This window comes from Scyliorhinus torazame, chromosome 14 (genome assembly GCF_047496885.1).
Source record: "Scyliorhinus torazame isolate Kashiwa2021f chromosome 14, sScyTor2.1, whole genome shotgun sequence".
Classification (NCBI taxonomy): Eukaryota; Metazoa; Chordata; class Chondrichthyes; order Carcharhiniformes; family Scyliorhinidae; genus Scyliorhinus; species Scyliorhinus torazame.
In genome coordinates this window covers 37,765,376-37,783,642 of record NC_092720.1, presented here as the reverse complement: position 1 = coordinate 37,783,642, position 18,267 = coordinate 37,765,376, and the positions used below count along the sequence as shown (strand labels likewise).

At 48.1% G+C, this 18,267-nt stretch overlaps 1 protein-coding gene across 2 annotated transcripts in view; it reads left to right on the top strand.

The window, feature by feature from the left end:
- The window catches only part of LOC140389646 (transmembrane protein 255B), a 117,057-nt gene that overhangs the window by 6,867 nt on the left and 91,923 nt on the right, over positions 1-18,267 (top strand). For both annotated transcript variants that reach the window (XM_072473966.1, XM_072473965.1), the window contains exon 2: positions 10,695-10,837. In XM_072473966.1, the coding sequence (XP_072330067.1) occupies positions 10,695-10,837 (143 nt within the window). The remainder of the gene's footprint in view (positions 1-10,694; positions 10,838-18,267) is intronic.

Below are 18,267 nucleotides of genomic sequence, written 5' to 3'. Positions count from 1 at the left end.
ACCACTGCGCCACCGTGCTGCCCTAGGAGAGTCTCCTTATTTAAGGATGCACATGTGTTGGAGGCGGTGAAGTGGAGGTTGACTAGATTGATAACTTGAATGAGCGGGTTGTCTAAGGAAAGGTTGGACAGACTGGGCTTGTTTCCACTGGGGGTTAGAAGAATGAGAGATGACGTGATTGAAAGAAACAAGATCCTGAATGGTCTAAGCAAGGTGAATGTGGAAAGGATGTTTCCTCTTGTGGGTGGGTCCAGAACTAGGGGGCACTGCTTTAAAATTAGGGGTTGCCCTTTTAGGACACAGATGAGGAGAATTATTTTCTCTCAGAGGGCTGTGCGACTTTCGAACTCTGCCTCAGAAGGTGGTGGAGGCGGGTTACTGAATATCTTTTAAGGTAGATTGATTATTGTTCGGTAAGGGAATCGAAGGTTACTGGGGTGGGGGGGTAGATGGGGAGGTGGACTTCGAAACACACAGATCAGCCATGAAATTATCGAATGGCAGGGTAGATTTGAGGGGCCGAATGGCTACTTCTCCTATTTGATATGTTCGGATGATCTGCAAACTTCGAAATCATGGGCGGGATTCTCCGACCCCCTGCGCCGGAATTGGGCCAGGCGCTGGTTGGGGGCCACTGAAAAAGGCCCCGCAGCATTGGCAGCCAACTTCAACCAGAAGTGACAAGTGGATGATCCATCTCGGTCTCCTCCTGAGGTTCTCAGCCCCACAGATGTCAATCTTCAGCCACTTCAATTCACCCCATGTGATATCGTGAAATGTTTGAAGGCACTGGATACTGCAAAGGCTATGAACCCTGACAACATTCCAGCAACAATCGGCGATTTCTGCACCAGAACTGGCCAAACCCCTAGTCAAGCTGTTCCAGTACAGCTACAACACTGGCATCTACCTGACAATGTCAACAATTGCCCAGGTATGTACTGACCATAAAGCAGGGCAAATCCAACCCAGCCAATTACCTTCAGGCTATCTTGGAACATCAGCAAAGTGATGGAAAGTGTTATCAACAGCGTTATCAAGTGGTACTTACTTGGCAATAAACTGCTCACTGATGCTCAGTTTGATCTGCCAGGATCATTCAGCTCCTGACCTCATAACAGCCTTGGTCCAAACATTATCATGAGAGCTGAATTGAAGAGATGAGGTGAGAGTGACTGCCCTTGAAATCAAGTCAGCATTTGACTGAGTGTGGCATCAAGGGGCCCTAGCAAAACTGGAGCCATTGGAAATCAAGGGGTAAAATCTCCACTGGTTGGAGTCATACCTGGCACAAAGGAAAATGAATGTGGTTATTGGAGGTCAATCATCTAAGTCCTGCAGGAGATCCTCAGGGTAGTGTCCTAACCCCAACCATCTTCAGCTGCCTCATCAATTACCTTCCCTTGGTAATAAGGTCAGAAGTGGAGATATCCACAGATGATTACACAATGTTCAGCACCATTCGTGACTCCTCAGATACTGAAGCAGTCTGGTTCCATATGCAGCAAAATTTGGACAATATCCAGGTTTGGACTGATAAGTAGCACATATTATTCATGCCACACATGTGGCAGGCAACATCTCTTTCAAGAGATGATTTAAGCATCTCCACATGACATTCAATGGCATTACTATTGTTGAATCCCCCACTATCAGCATCCTTGGATTACCATTAATCAGAAACTAAAGTTGACTAGTCGTATAAGTACTATGGCTACAAGAGCAGGTCAGCGACTAGGTATGCTGTGACAATTAATTCACCTTCTGACTCCCCAGATCTTCCCACCATCTACAAGGCACAAGTCAGGAGTGTGATGGAATATTCTCCACTTAACTGGATGAGTGCAGCTCCAACAACACTCAAGAAGCTCAATACCATCCAATACAAAGCAGCCCACTTAATTGACACCCCATCCACCACCTTCAGCATTCACTCCCTCCACCACTGACGAACAGTGGCAACAGTGTGTACCATCTCCATCGAACCTATGCTCCTTCACCATCACCTTCCAATCCCGAAACCTCTACTGCCTAGAAGGACAGCGGATACATGGGAGCACCCACCACCTGTAAGTTCCCATTTAAGTCAAGCCACACACTGTCCTGACTTGGAGCTGGTGTCAATCCTTCACTATCATTGGGTCAAATCCTGGAACACCCTCCCTAACAGTACTGTGGGTGCACCCACAACGTTTGGAGTAGCAAAGGTACAAGAAGGCGCTCATCACCACCTTCACTGCCATGTTGCACACATTCTGGAGAATATCATTACACTGATTTATGGACTTAAATTTAGAATGACTTCAAAAAGTAGTTTCAATTTCAACCAACTTCATGTATACCATTGAGCAGCTTGCTTGGTAATTTCAGAGGGAAATTAAAAGGTATGGTTCTGGAACCAGTCACATATAGACAACACTGGGTAAGAGTGGTGATGTCTTTCCCTGAAGGACATTAATGGACCAGATGAGTGTTCATGATAATCCAAGAATTCCATTGTTCCCATTGCTGGTTCTGACTTTTTATAATTTTCCAGCTACTGCAGTGGGATTTGAGCTCATATCTCTAGATCACTCATCCAGGCATTTAGATTAATGATCCTGTAACATAGCTGATATGCTGCAGTACCCCATGAAGATCATATGTGATGTCCATTACATTTCCTGTGACTGGTTTGAAATGGCATTAATTCTAGCTGTTATTGCAACACTTACGGGCTGGGCTAATAAGATTTATTTACAGATTTAATTGTAACTATAATCACTATGATTCATGTAAAGCACTAAAAGTTACTTAAAAACAGTAAGGGTATATGTGTTACGCACTGAACTATGTTTACATTTGTATTTGTATCTTTTATTGTTATAAAACCATAAATGCCAGAAGAAAATGTTTGTAAAAAAAAAGGGTACAATGGAGTGAAACTCACTATTTTGCAAGCACATCACTGATTGCATTACCAGCATGCAATTAAACTTTACAGAAATTGGTTTTCACTGTCAGATTTGGCCTGAGCTGCCAATGCTCGTCATGTGTTTAGAGATAGCTCACTCTGTGAGGCAAATTTGGAATGCTTATTTTGTCAGCAATGGTCCTAATGTAAACCCTGGCGGATCCAGGTGTAAGGTGGGAGGTGGGGGTTACGTGTGGAGATTAGAATGGGGGCTACTGCAGACCTAGAGAATAGGCTGCAGAATTAACATAGAATAAAAATAGAAAATGCTGCAAAAACCCACCAGGTCTGGAAGCATCTGTGGAATGAGAATTAGAGTTAATGTTTTGAGTCCATATGATTCTTCTTCAGAGCTTGAGGTAGAAATGTGATGGATTTTATAGTGGGTGTGATGAATGCAACGAATGGTCATGTTTTATATTTTTTGCAATAATGTTATTAAAACTTGGATTAAAATGCATACAGATAGTATGACTGCTAGAGCAGATTAAGGTGTTGTAAAACTGAGGGAATCAGTGATTTGCAGGTGGAGTGTTCTGCTAATAGCTCTTGGGAACCATTTACTTATTTACAGATAGCTAGCTAATGGAATATTGTTTGCGTTTCAAGGACCCCTGGGGTGTAGATAATAAATGAGAGATATTGTTTGGTCCTGGCTAAACAAGTCAAGGGACATCTTGTAGGAAGAGACAAAAGAATGCCTTATGCTTTGGGTACAGATTATATAGTTAATGGGAGGAGCCATGTCTGTGTGAAAAGTCAGTTGATCCTAGAACTTTCACCTGAACAGAAGTGATTCAATTTGGTCCTGAAAGGTTCTCTCTCAAAATAATCTGCACAGAGAAAAGCAAGTAGAAATCTGGTTGTTAACTTTATTTGTGAGTGGTGTTTGAAATATATTGGCTTGCTTAATTGGAATATAACAGGTTTAGGAAGTAAGTTATGATTTTCACTTTTCTTAAGAACTGTTGTAACTGTTAAATGTAAAGCTATTTCTTTGTTACCATTGTGATTAATTATGTGTTTAAATTAAAGTTTGTTTTAACATAAAAGATATCTATGGGTCAGTGTCATCACTCATGTGGTGCAGTAACAATTCCTCACAGTTTTATAAATTGAAAATAGCTGGGCTCTCGTTCGGGAGCCGAACATGTGGATGAGAAGTGATGGAGCAAAATAGAAGGCTAGTGATAGGTGGGAACTCAGGAGATTTGACACAGACACAACATAAAGGGAGTAGTGATGATAATGTTAAAGACTTAGGAAGGTGCTAATAGGTAACGGTCAGATAGTTGAATGTGTTAATAGTAGAAGAAAGGTCAATGCTCTCTGAATGCAAAACATATGTCTCCATTTCTGATGATTGACGCCCTGATTACGGTAAGAACTCCATCCTTTTTCTCAGTTTCTCCGCCTTCGTTGCATCTCTTCCGATTGTGCTATCTTCTAAAATGGGGCTTCTGACATGTCTTCCTTTTTCCTGAGCCAAGGTCCCCCCCCCCCCACCCCCACTATGGTTGACAGGACCCTCAACCATATCCAGCCCATCTCCTCCACCTCTGTCCTCACCCCTTACCCTCCCTCCCTCCCAGAATCATGATAGGGTTGCCCATGTCCTCACTTTTCACACCAGGCTCCGGGTTCAAAAGATCACACTCTGCTATTTCTACCAACTCCAGGATGATGCCACCATCAAACACATCTTCTCCTCACCTCCCCAGTCAGCATTCTCCCGGGAAAGTTGCCTCCGTGACCCCCTGGTCCGTTCCTCTACCATTCTAACACATCTTCCCCATCCCACTTCACTTTGTCATGCACTCACAGATGGTATAACACCTGCCCTTTTACCTACTCCCTCCTCACCGTCTAAGATCTCAAACACTCCTTCTAGGTGAAGCACCGATTTACTTGCACGTTGATCAATTTGGTCGACTGCATTTGCTGCTCACAATACGGTCTCCTCTACACTGGGGAGACTAAATGCAGACTGGGTAACTGCCTTGCTGAACACCTCCGCTCAGTCTGCAGGCATTGCCCCGACCTTCCTGTCACTTGTCATTTGAATTCACCATCTTGCTCTCATGCCCATATTTTTGTCCTTGGCCTGCTACAATTTTCTATCTCAACTCAAACTGGAGGAACAGCAACCCATCTTGCGATTAGGCACTTTACAGCCTTCTGGACTTAACACTGAGTTCAACAACTTCAGACGATGAACTCTTTCCTCCATTTTGATATTTATATTTTTCTCCTCCCCCTCCACGATAGGGCCAGCCCATAACTTGTTCTTATGTTGTGCTTTCAGAGATCACTGACCCTTGCTCTGCTATTAACACATTCTGCTATCTGACCTTTAAGTCACTATTCACACATTTAATCTTTAACACTATCATTAACACTCACTTTGTCTTGTGCCTGAGACATGTTTGTCAAATCTCTCCTGAGCTCATACCTATCCCTGACCTTCTACTTTGTTCCACCTGCTCCACCCAGCCTCTTCAATAATATAAAACCCATCACATTTCTCCCTCTTTTTGACTCTGAAGAAGAGTCATACAGACTCAAAACGTTAATTCCGTTTCGATCTCCACAGATTTTGCCAGACCTGCTGAGCTCACAGCTGTTTGAGAGGAAGAATTTTGTTCTCCGTTTTAAATGGACAGTCCCTTATTTTTAAACAGTGACCCCTAGTTTTAGATTCTCCCAAGAGGAAACACCCTCTCACATTCACCCTGTCAGACCCCTCAAAATGGGATTCTCCGAAATTCCGGCCAAATGTTGACGCCGGCATCAACGGGCCTCCTGGCCCAGCGATTCAGCAGCCCGCAGGGGACCAGCACAGCGGCGGAGTGCTGCATGCAGCTCCGGCGCCGATACGTGGCCCTGCACAGCCGGCGCGGGTCCGCGCATGCACACGACGGCCGTCTCTGCGCTGGCGCATGCACGTGGTGGCCGTCTCCGCGATGGCGCTGCGCAACATGGCGGAGCAATACAGCGGGCCCACGCGGAAGGAGGTAGGCCCCCTCCAGATCGCGGGCGCCCGCCGATCGGTTGCCCCCGATCGCGGGCCTGGATGCTGTAGAGGTCCCTCCCGGAGTCTGATCCTCCCACCCCCCCCAACCAGGACGGCCGCCGTGGGTCCAAGCTACCGCCGGGAATTTGGCCGGTGGACCGCGGAGATTTGCCGCAGGGGTCTCTTTCAGCGGCCCCCAACTGGCGCTGCGTCGACCGCGCGGGCCTGATTGCTGCCGATTCTACGGTCGTCGGAGATTCGCGTCCCAGCGTCGGAGCGGCGTGGCGGGAATTTCCCGCGTCACCACCGATTCTCTGAGCCCGGATATGTTTCAATCAACTCTTCTCTTACTCTTCTAAACTCCAGCGGATACAAATCTAGCCTGTCCAATCTTTCCTCATAAGATAACCCACCCATTCCAGGTATTAGTCTGGTAAACCTTCTCTGAACTTCCAATGCATTTACATCCTTCATTAAATAAGATGGTTAATACTTGCACAGTACTCCAGATGTGGTCTCACTAGTGCCCTGTACACTGAAGCATACTTTTGTGTTCAGTTCCCCTTACAATAAATTGTAACATTCTATTCGCTTTCCTAATTGCTCATTGTACCTCCTTACTAACCTTTTGTGATTAATGCACAAAATCACCAAGATCTCTCTGCATCTCCGATCTCTGCAATCTTTCAATATTTAGATAAGATGCTTCTTTTTTATTCATCTTGCCAAAATAAACATTTTCCCACATTATACTCCATTTGCTAGAGATCTTTGCCAACTTACAACTTACTTAACCTAGCTATATATTTTTGTAGCCTCCTTATGTCCTCTTTACAACTTACTTTCCTACCAATCTTTGTGTCATCAGTAAATTTGACAACCAAGCCTTCAATCCCCGCATCCAAGTCATTCATATAAGATGTAAACAGTTGAGGTCTTAGCATGGCACACCACTCATCAAATCTTGCCAACCTGAAAAAGACCCATTTATTCCCACTTTCTACTTCCTGTTAGCTAGCCAATCTTCTTTCCATGCCAATATGTTACCCCCATAACATGAGCTTTGATTTTCCACAATAACCTTTGATGTGATACCTTAATTATCAAATGCCTACTGGAAATCTAGATACAGCACATCCACCGATTCCCCTTTACCCACAGCTCAGGTTACTTCCTCAACCAACTCCGATAAGTTGGTTAAGCCTGATTTTCATTCACAAAAATCATGGGCGTCATTCTCCGACCCCCCGCCGGGTCGGAGAATGGCCGTTGGCCGCCGTGAATCCTGCCCCCGCCGAAGTCTCCGGTAATGGAGATTGGGCGGGGGCGGGAATCGGGCCGCGCCGGTTGGCGGGACCCCCCGTTCAATTCTCCAGCCCGGATGGGCCGAAGTCCCGCCCAGAAATTGCCTGTCCAATCGGCGTATTTACCGGTATTTACTGGTATTTACCGGCGGGACCAGGCGGCTTGGGCGGGCTCCGGGGTCCTGGGGGGGGCGCGGGGCGATCTGACCCCGGGGGGTGCCCCCACGGTGGCCTGGCCCGCGATCGGGGCCCTCCGATCCACGGGCGGGCCTGTGCCGTGGGGGCACTCTTTCCCTTCCGCCTCCGCTACGGCCTCCACCATGGCGGAGGCGGAAGAGACTCTCCTCACTGCGCATGCGCGGGAAACTTTCCGCGCCCGCTGACGCTCCCGCGCATGCGCCGGGAAACTCAGCGGCCTCTGACGCTCCCGCGCATGCGCCGCATTCCCGCGCCAGCTGGCGGGGCAACAAACGCCATTTCCGCCAGCTGGCGGGGCGGAAATCCCTCCGGCATCGGCCTAGCCCCTCAATGTTGGGGCTAGGCCGCCAAAGATGCGGAGCATTCCGCACCTTTGGGCCGGCGCGATGCCCGTCTGATTGCCGCCGTTTTTGGCGCCAGCCGGCGGACATCGCGCCGTTGGGGGAGAATTTCGCCCCATGTGTATTTTTAAAAATAATGTATTTTTATTCAAGTTTTTAAAATTTCAACATTTACAAAACATTACAATACAAAATAAAATTAACCCAGCACAAAACCTCACCCCTGCTCCCCCGTCTCCCCCAATCAATCTCCCCTCCACCCCTCTAACAGTTGACGGTAACTACCTCTCCGAAATGCAGAATAAACAAACCCAATATCTTATGGAACCTCTTATTTGCTCCTCTTAGGGCAAACTTCACCGTCTCTAAATGCAGGAACTCCATTCGATCTCCCAGCCACACCGAGGCACAGAGTGGAGAAGCTGACTTCCACCCCAACAGAACCCGGCATGTCTATTCTGCCTGATTACCTTGAACTTATCCAAGTTATATAATTTCTTTAGTAATAGCTTCTGACAATTTCCCTATGACAGATGTTAAGCTAACTGGCCTGTAGTTTCCCGCTTTCTGTCTCCCTCCTACTTTGAATAATAGAGTTATATTTGCTAACCTCCAATCTAATGGGACCTTCCCCAAACCTAGGAGGTTTTGGAAAATTAAAACCAATGCATCAACTATCTCATTATACACTTCTTTTGAGACCCTAGGATGAATACAATCAGGACCCGGGCACATGTCAGCCTAGAGCTCCAACAAATTACTCAGTAATTCCTTTGTAAGGTATGATTCTGTGAATATGATTACACCAGGTTGTTGCTTGACTAGTCTGTGGAACAGCTCTCCCAATTTTGGCACAAGCCCCCACATATTACTAAGGAGGAATCTCAGGGCCGACAGGACTTGATGTGTCATTGTCATTTCCAGTGCTTCAGTCAGTGCCAAGTGGTCCAGCTGGTTTCATTTCTTTTGGACTTCATAGTGATTTAATACGACTGAGTATCTTGCCAGGCCATTTCAGAGTCAACCATAATACCGTGGGTGTGGAGTTACACGCAGGTAAGAACAGGATTGCATTCCCTAAAGGGCGTTAGGATGTATCATATTTTTCAGTGTAAAAGATAAGACTTTATTCTCCTGGAGACCAGGCCTCGTCTTGCACACCGCGTCAACCTATCTATCATTTAAGTGGATTTTAGATGCCGACTCCTTACAAATAAATCCAAGTAAATGACTGTTGCAGGTTTGTGAACCAAATTTGGATTTGCAAATAAAATGTGTTGTATGATTATTCTTTTTCATTGACAAATGTACTAATAAAAGAGCCATGATGTGGAGATGCCGGCGTTGGACTGGGGTGAGCACAGTACGAAGTCTTACAGCACCAGGTTAAAGTCCAACAGGTTTGTTTCGATGTCACTAGCTTTCGGAGCGCTGCTCCTTCCTCAGGTGAATGAAGAGGTATGTTCCAGAAACACATATATAGACAAATTCAAAGATGCCAAACAATGCTAGGAATGCGACCATTAGCAGGTGATTAAATCTCTACAGATCCAGAGATGGGGTAACCCCAGGTTAAAGAGGTGTGAATTGCATCAAGCCAGGACAGTTGGTAGGATTTTGCAGGCCAGATGGTGGGGGATGAATGTAATGCGACATGAATCCCAGGTCCCGGTTGAGGCCGCACTCATGTGTGCGGAACTTGGCTATAATTTTCTGCTCGGCGATTCTGCGTTGCCGCGCGTCCTGAAGGCCGCCTTGGAGAACGCTTACCCGGAGATCAGAGGCTGAATGCCCTTGACTGCTGAAGTGTTCCCCGACTGGAAGGGAACATTCCTGCCTGGTGATTGTTGCGCGATGTCCGTTCATTCGTTGTCGCAGCGTCTGCATGGTCTCGCCAATGTACCACGCTTCGGGACATCCTTTCCTGCAGCGTATGAGGTAGACAACGTTGGCCGAGTCGCACGAGTATGTACCGCGTACCTGGTGGGTGGTGTTCTCACGTGTAATAGTGGTATCCATGTCGATGATCTGGCACGTCTTGCAGAGATTGCCATGGCAGGGTTGTGTGGTGTCGTGGTCACTGTTCTGAAGACTAATAAAAGAGATTTTGGTACATATGCACTTGGAATACTGCGCACAATTCTGGTCGCCACAGTACCAGAAGGATATGGAGGCTTTGGAGAGGGTGCAGAGGAGGTTTACCAGGATGTTGTCAGGTCTGGAGGATGTTAGCTTTGCGGAGTGGCTGAATAGCCTCAGACTGTTTTCATTAGAACGACAAAAGTTGAGGGGTAATCTGATAGAGGTCTACACGATTATGAGAGCATGGATTGCGTGGAAGGGCAGGCACTCTTCTCCAGGGTGGAGGGGCCACCAGGGGGCACAGGTTTAAGGTCCGTGGGGCAACGTTTAGAAGAGATGTGTAAAGCAGGATTGTTACACAGAGGGTGTTGAGTGTCTGGAACGCATTGCTGGGGGAGGTTGTGGAAGCAGATACATTAACGGCGTTCAAAAGGCATCTCGACAAATACATGGATATGATGGGTATAGAGGGATACGGCACTAGGAAATGCTGAGGGTTTTGGCCAAGGGTGGTATCATGACCGGTACAGGCTTGGAGGGCCGAAGGGCCTGTTCCTGTGCTGTATTGTTCTTTGTTCGAATTGAATTTGTTTTTACGATTTGGTCTGTTATACACTACATCAACGTATAGATGAATTAAGTTCCGGAAAAATTGGAAATCGAATTAGTTCAACTGAAACACCACATCGATTTATGCACTGAAAAATACAGTAACCCGACTTGACACAGAAAATTAATATATTAGGTTTAAGATTGGAAAACAACCTATTGGCATAATATCACTGGGATTTTCCTTTTTACAGAGTTACTGATGAAACGAAAGAAAAGGGCAGTGTGGCTTTCGAGCAGTCTGTTACTTCTCTCACTTCTGATCACTGCTGTTGGCATTTTCATTGAAACAAGAACAGAGAACATCAGCATCATCGGCTATGCATCTGGAATAATTGTAAGTGCAAACAATAAACCCCTCCAAATGAGAAAATTCAACATTCTCTATCCCCCCATAAATACCTACAGACATGCACACTCTCTACGTGATAACATCAAATGTAGTATTATGCATTTATGGCAATACATTTTCTGTACTGTGTCGCTATTCCTCCCCTAAGTTACTTCGCCACTCCTCAGTTTAAATTTTGCCTGTCAGTTAGGAAGATGATGATATCCATCCAATGGCGATGATGATCACCACTGACATCAAAAATCTAGCAGTTGATGCATTTTATAAGGGGTTGGCTATAAACTTTATACTCCGTTCTTTCTCATTCTGCTACATACTGTGTGCGCAAGAAGATACTTGATAGTGAGAAATCTAGTCAAGGCCACACTTTAAAGTTGTGTTTCAAGGTGAGTACAATGTCCGAGAGTTGCAGCAAACAGGGGACCAGATTCTCAAGCATTTACATGAGGATTTCTGAATTTTTTTCCCTTCAGATGTTCTTTATTGGGAAGTTGGACCTAACTATGGGTGACATCCAAATGTTTTAAAATATCATTTCGTGGAGCAGTTTTGGGTTTAGCAGTATCTTCCACATTAAATGAATTAGAGTGCACTAGGATAATTTACCTGTTATATTTGTTTTAACCAAAAGCTAGCTCATTATAAATGTAAATGCTATTCAGTTCGATGGCCTCTACAATTGTTTATTTATAGTATAAGGGTCAATTCCAACAGTGTGATATGCAAATGAGTAACAGGATACATAATCCTAGAAAGTGAAATGGTTATATGGGTGGATTCACCATTGCCTGCCGAGGGTAGCGGGTTTTCCGATTCGGTGGATAATTGAGCATCGGCCGACAAATTGGATTGGCGCCGAGCCATTTCAATGCTCCGGTCTCCCACCAGCGGCGGCAGCGAGCTGCACACCTCGCGACAGCAGCACTATGCAAATAAGTCATTTGCACCCATTTGCAGTCCGACACCTCAGCTGGGATTCACGTGGGTGTGAATTGGTACTGGAATTTTCAAGCATGGCCCTAATTTGATGAAGTCCAAGGGTAAGTAGAAATGCTGTGATTTTTCTTCCTATTGCCTGGACTGCTCTTCATCGTTTAGGCAGGGGTCTCTGTGATGGGAGGGTGTATAGAATCATAGAATTTACAGTGCAGCAGGTGGCCATTCGGCCCATCGAGTCTGCACCAGCACTGGGAAAGAGCACCCTATCCAAGCTCACATCGCCACCCAGTAACCCAGTAAACCCACCTAATTTTTGTTGTTGTATAAGGGCAATTTAGCATAGCCAGTCCATCTAACCTGCACATCTTTGGACTGTGGGAGGAAACCGGAGCACCAGGAGAAAACCCACGCAGACACGGGGAGAACGTGCAGACTCCGCACAGACAATGACCCAAGCCGGGAATCGAACCTGGGACCCTGGAGCTGTGAAGCAACTATGCTAACCACTGTGCTACCATGCTGCCCTCTGTTGAGGGAGTCAGTCTGGGGTCAATACATAATGGAGGTGCCCTCCAAAGTTGATTGGAAGGACCCCCTCCCCTCGACAAGGCAAATCCTGCTTCTATGACTGACTGCCCCCCCGCCAGCCCTCAATAAGACCCTCCAACAGTGACCACCACATTAGGCCCCCCAGTGCCTCATTAGCTCTCCCAGCAGATTGCCCCCCCATAGGATTCCCCCTACCAAATCCAACCATCAGAGACCATCAAAAGAGGCCTCCCCATCAGACCCCAAACAGATTGGCTCCCTCAACAGAGACCCCCCATCACAGACTCCCTCAGAGAGCCCTGCCTAAAAGCTGAAGAGCAGTCCAGGCAATAGGAGAAAATATCACAGCATTTCCACTTACCCTTTCCTAACATCTGCTGCCTCAGAAAAAGTGTTTAAAGTAGCAGCTGTTACAGTGTCAGAGGCTTCCTCAAATGCTTTCTGCTGTGAAAAGAGGAAGCCAAAACACTTAGCTACTTTTGATGTGGCGAGAGGCTGTCAAGCACAAGTGTGTTTATAAACATTGTGGTTAGCATTAAAGCAGGTCAATGAAGATGCATTCAGCGTGAAGGGAAAGATAGGTTACCAATCCACCAAGCAGCTGCCTCTGGAGTAATAAAATTGTTAATCACTGGCTAATACAACGTTTTGCTGTGTGACATTGAATGGAAGATTTGCATTGATGGGGCGTCGCTGATGGGGGTGGTCTCTGATGGGGGTCTGATGAGGGGGTCTGATGGAGGGTGGTGGAGGAAGGGTAGGATCACCCTCATCATTGTGTGCTGTGGGGGGGAGGGTGACCCAATATTCACGTGGTGGGGTTGGAGGATGCCCCTACATGTCAGTGCAGGGGGAGGGGCAGGATTTTTGTTGTGAGGGTGAGAGGCGCTGGCCGCCAGACCTTGGTAACGGGCCGCCATTTTGAGCGGCGGCCCGATACTGGATTCCGACAGAATCCAGGGAGCTGACCTTCGAAGGTGGGACATGCTCGCGCTGTCACTGGCAGGGAGAGTACAGACTGTGAAAATGACGGTCCTCCCGAGGTTTCTGTTTGTTTATCAATGCCTCCCCGTCTTTATCCCAAGGGCCATTTTTAAACAAGTAAACAAGGTGATTTGGGGTTTTGTGTGGGCGGGTAAAACCCCGCGAGTGAAGAAAGTTTGGCAGGAGTGTGGCCAAGGGGTGGGTGGGTTGGCGCTGCCGAACTTTAGCAACGGTTACTGGGCTGAAAATATAGCCATGATTAGGAAGTGGGTAGTGGGGGGTCAGTCGGTCTGGGAGCGAGTAGAGGCGGCATCATGCAAAGACTCAAGTTTGGGGGCATTGGTAACGGCACCTCTGCCATTCTCGCCGGCCCGGTACTCCACAAGCCCGGTACTCCACAAGCCCGGTGGTAGCGGTGGCCCTGAGAGTTTGGGGGCAGTGGAGGTAGCATATGAGAGTGGAGGGAGCATCGGTCTGGGCCCCAATTTGCAGTAACCATCGGTTTGTACCGGGAAGGCTGGATGGGGGGTTTCTGAGATGGCAGAGAGCAGGGATTGAGAGGATGGGAGATCTATTTATCGAGGGGAGCTTCCCCTGTTTGAAGGATTTAGAGGAGAAGTTTGAACTGCCAGCAGGAAATGGATTCAGATATCTGCAGACATGGGATTTTTTGCGAAGGCAGGTTTCGACCTTTCCGCTCCAACCGCCACGGGGGATACAGGACAGGGTAGTTTCTAGAATGGGGGTGGGAGAGGGGAAGGTTTTTGATATTTATAAAGAACTCATGGAGTCGGAGGAAACGCAGACAGAGGAGCTAAAGCGCGATTGGGAAGGTGATCTAGGGGGGGAGATAGAGGCAGGTCTTTGGGCAGATGCATTAAGCAGAGTCAACAATTCCTCACCATGTGCCAGGCTCAGCGTGATGCAGTTTAAGGTTGTGCACCGGGCACACATGACGGTGGCCCAGTTGAGAAAGTTTTTTGGGATAGAGGACAGGTGTGCGAGGTGTGCGGGAGGGCCAGCAACCCATGTCCATATGTTTTGGGCATGTCCAAAGCTTACATGTTGGCAGGGTTTTACAGACGTCATGTCCACGGTGTTAAAAACAAGGGTGGTGCCGAGTCCAGAGGTGGCGATTTTCGGAGTGTCAGAAGATCCGGGAGTCCAGTGGGTGAAAGAGGCTGACGTCTTGGCCTTTTCCTCCTTGGTAGCCCGGAGATGGATATTGTTAGCGTGGAGGGACTGGAAGCCCCCGAATTCAGAGATCTGGATTAGTAACATGGCTTGGTTTCTCAGACTGAGAAAAAATGTTCGACCTAAGAAGGTCAATGCCAGTGTTCGTCCGGTAGCAGCCGTTTGTCGACTTCTTTGGAAAAAACTAACTGTCAGCAGAGGTGGGGGAGGGAGTTAGATTATCGTTTAGAGGAGGTGGGACTTATGAGAGAGGGAGGCAGCCTTTGCACTGTTTAGATTTGTATTTGTGCTGTTTACTGTAATTATTATAAAATTATAAATACCTTAATAAAATGGTTTTATAAAAAAAAAAAGAATCCCGGGAGCTCTCCTCCATGCATAAATTTGCATGGAAAAGGAGATGGAATCAATCCTGGGCGCCGCTCCTAGCACCCAGCGGAGACCAGGAGTGATTCTACTCTGGCGTGAGCACTTAGTCTGCAGAACTGAGAATCCAGCCCATGATATTCTCTGATTGCAAACAAGCTGATCTGAAATAATGTTTTATTTAATTTTCCAAATATTTCTTAAGATTGACCTTGGACTGTTTGATAGATCAGCAAAATCATTAATGGGTCTTCTGGGAAACTGATATTGTATGAACTCTTGCCAGTACAATGATTTGGATCAACATTCCGAGGCACCATTAAATGGTGGCATGTTGGGCCGATTCTCCATAGTCATTGAGCTGAGCCTGGCCCCGCACCCCCTCCCAGCTAAAGTGGGGGGGGGGGGGGCTGCATACAGGAGCACAAGCTGCCCTAAAGCCACTGAAATAGGCTGGAGGTGGGATTTCTGCCTCTCACAGGAATAGGAAATCCGACCTAAGAGAGCTTCCTGCCAAACAGAAGCCAGCAGCTCTCCAGCACTTTGGGGCAGGGTGTGTGGTTGTGGATCGGGATTTGAGACAATGTCTGGGGGTCTCACTGGCTTTTACATCCCATAAATTCAACCACATTATTCAGGAAGGTGCTGGGTGATCGAAGATTAACTATTCCTTTGCAAGCAAGTCCAACCTTTGTCAAGCATAGCAGTGGAATTAGTCCATTTAGAAACCGACCTTGGGCCATCTTGTGCTTTTCCAGTTTTTGATTATTGCTGACAGAATTAAGAAGAATGTTTACAATTATGCAGAAACGGTTTATGGGTGGGAGAAGGAATTGATAAAAACGTGTCACCTAACTGGAAAAGACTGGGGAAAAGTTCCGAATGGTGGTTGATTACAGCCAGACCATTAACCGCTTTACGCAACTCGATGCGTACCCCCTTCCCCGGATTGCAGACATGGTAAATCAGATCGCGCACTACCGCGTGTTCTCTACGGTAGATAGGAAGTCTGCATATCACCATCTCCCAATCCACCCGGAGAACCGCCACTACACGGCGTTTGAGGCAGACGGCCGCCACTACACGGCGTTTGAGGCAGACGGCCGCCACTACACGGCGTTTGAGGCAGATGGCCGCCTTTTCCATTTCCTCTGGGTCCCTTTTGGCGTCACAAACAGGGTTTCGGTGTTCCAACGAGCAATGGACTGAATGGTGGACCAGTACGGGCTGCGGGCCACGTTTCCGTACTTGGACAATGTAACCATCTGCGGCCATGATCAGCAGGACCACGACGCCAACCTCCACCGATTTAGTATAGTGGTTAGCACAATTGCTTCACAGCTCCAGGGTCCCAGGTTTGATTCCCGGCTTGGGTCACTGTCTGTGTGGAGTCTGCACGTTCTCCCTGTGTGTGCGTGGGTTTCCTCCGGGTGCTCCGGTTTCCTCCCACAGTCCAAAGATGTGCAGGTTAGGTCGATTGGCCATGCTAAATTGCCCTTAGTGTCCAAAATTGTCCTTAGTGGGGTTACTAGGTTATGGGGATAGGTTATGGGGATAGGGTGGGGGTGTGAGTGCTCTTTCCAAGAGCCGGTGCAGACTCGATGGGCCGAATGGCCTCCTTCTGCACTGTAAATTATATGATATGATAAATTATATGATTTCTCCAAATCGCCCAAAAACTCGACCTCACCTACAACAAGGAGAAATGCGTTTTCCGCACAGCCAGGCTAGCCATCCTCGGCTATGTCGTGGAAAACGGGGTCCTAGAGCCCGACCCTGACCGTATGCGCCCCCTCCTCCAATTCCCTCTCCCTCACTGCCCCAAGGCCCTGAAGAGGTGCCTTGGATTTTTCTCCTATTACGCCCAGTGGATCCCCCAGTATGCGGACAAAGCCCGCCCACTATTTAAGGCCACCATTTTTCCACTGGCAGCCGAGGCTCGCCAGGCCTTCAACTGCATCAAGGCGGACATCGCCAAAGCTGCAATGCACGCGGTGGACGAGTCCGCCCCCTTCCAGGTGGAGAGCGATGCCTCAGATGTCGCTCTCGCCGCCACTCTCAACCAAGCAGGCAGACCGGTAGCGTTCTTTTCCCGCACCCTCACCATCTCTGAAATTCGACACTTCTTGGTCGAAAAAGAAGCCCAAGCCATTGTGCAAGCCGTACTGCACTGGAGGCACTACCTCGCTGGTAGGAGGTTTACCCTCATCACCGACCAACGATCGGTTGCCTTTATGTTTGACAAAACGCAGCGGGGCAAGATCAAGAATGACAAGATCTTGAGGTGGAGGATCGAACTCTCCACCTATAACTACGATATAGTATATCGTCCTGGGAAGCTCAACGAGCCCCCAAATGCCCTGTCCCACGGCAGGTGCGCCAGCGCACAAGATGACCGATTACATGCTATCCACGATGACCTCTGCCACGCGGGAGTCACCCGGCTCGCCTACTACATCAAGGCCCGCAACCTGCCCTACTCCATCGAGGAGGTCAAAGCTGTAACCAGATACTGCCAAATCTGTGCGGAGTGTAAACCGCACTTTTATCAACCAGATAAGGCCCACCTGGTAAAGGCGTCCCAGCCCTTTGAACGCCTTAGTATCGATTTCAAAGGGCCCCTCCCCACCAATAATCGCAACACGTACTTCCTGAACATCATAGACGAGTTCTCCCGTTTTCCGTTCGCCATTCCCTGCCCCGATATGACCACTCCCACAGTCATCAAAGCCCTGCATAGTGTCTTCACCCTGTTCGGTTTCCCCAGCTATGTCCACAGCGACAGGGGCTCATCGTTCATGAGCGACGAACTGCGTCAGTACCTGCTCAGTAAGTGCATCGCCTCGAGCAGGACTACCAGGTATAACCCCAGGGGAAACGGGCAGGTGGAGAGGGAGAACGCGATGGTCTGGAAGACCATCCTACTGACTCTACGGTCCAGGAATCTCCCGGATTCTCACTGGCAGGAGATCCTCCCCGATGCGCTCCACTCTATTAGATCCCTCCTTTGCACGTCCACAAACCAGACCCCTCATGACCGTTTGCTTGTTTTCCCTAGGGGAGCTACCTCAGGGGCCTCGCTTCCGCCCTGGCTGATGACACCGGGTCCAGTCCTCCTCCGAAAACATGTTCGGAGCCATAAGACTGACCCCCTGGTAGAGAGGGTCCAGCTCCTGCACTCCAACCCACACTATGCGTATATCAGACACCCCGATGGCCGGCAGGATACCGTTTCCCTCCAGGACCTGGCACCCGCAGGCTCCGACACCACGACCGCTACTGCATCCCCCACACTAGGTCCCGTCCAACCTCCCATGTTCAGCGCCCATACCCCTATCCAACCTCCCATGTTAAGCGCCCCTACCCCGATATGGTACTCACGC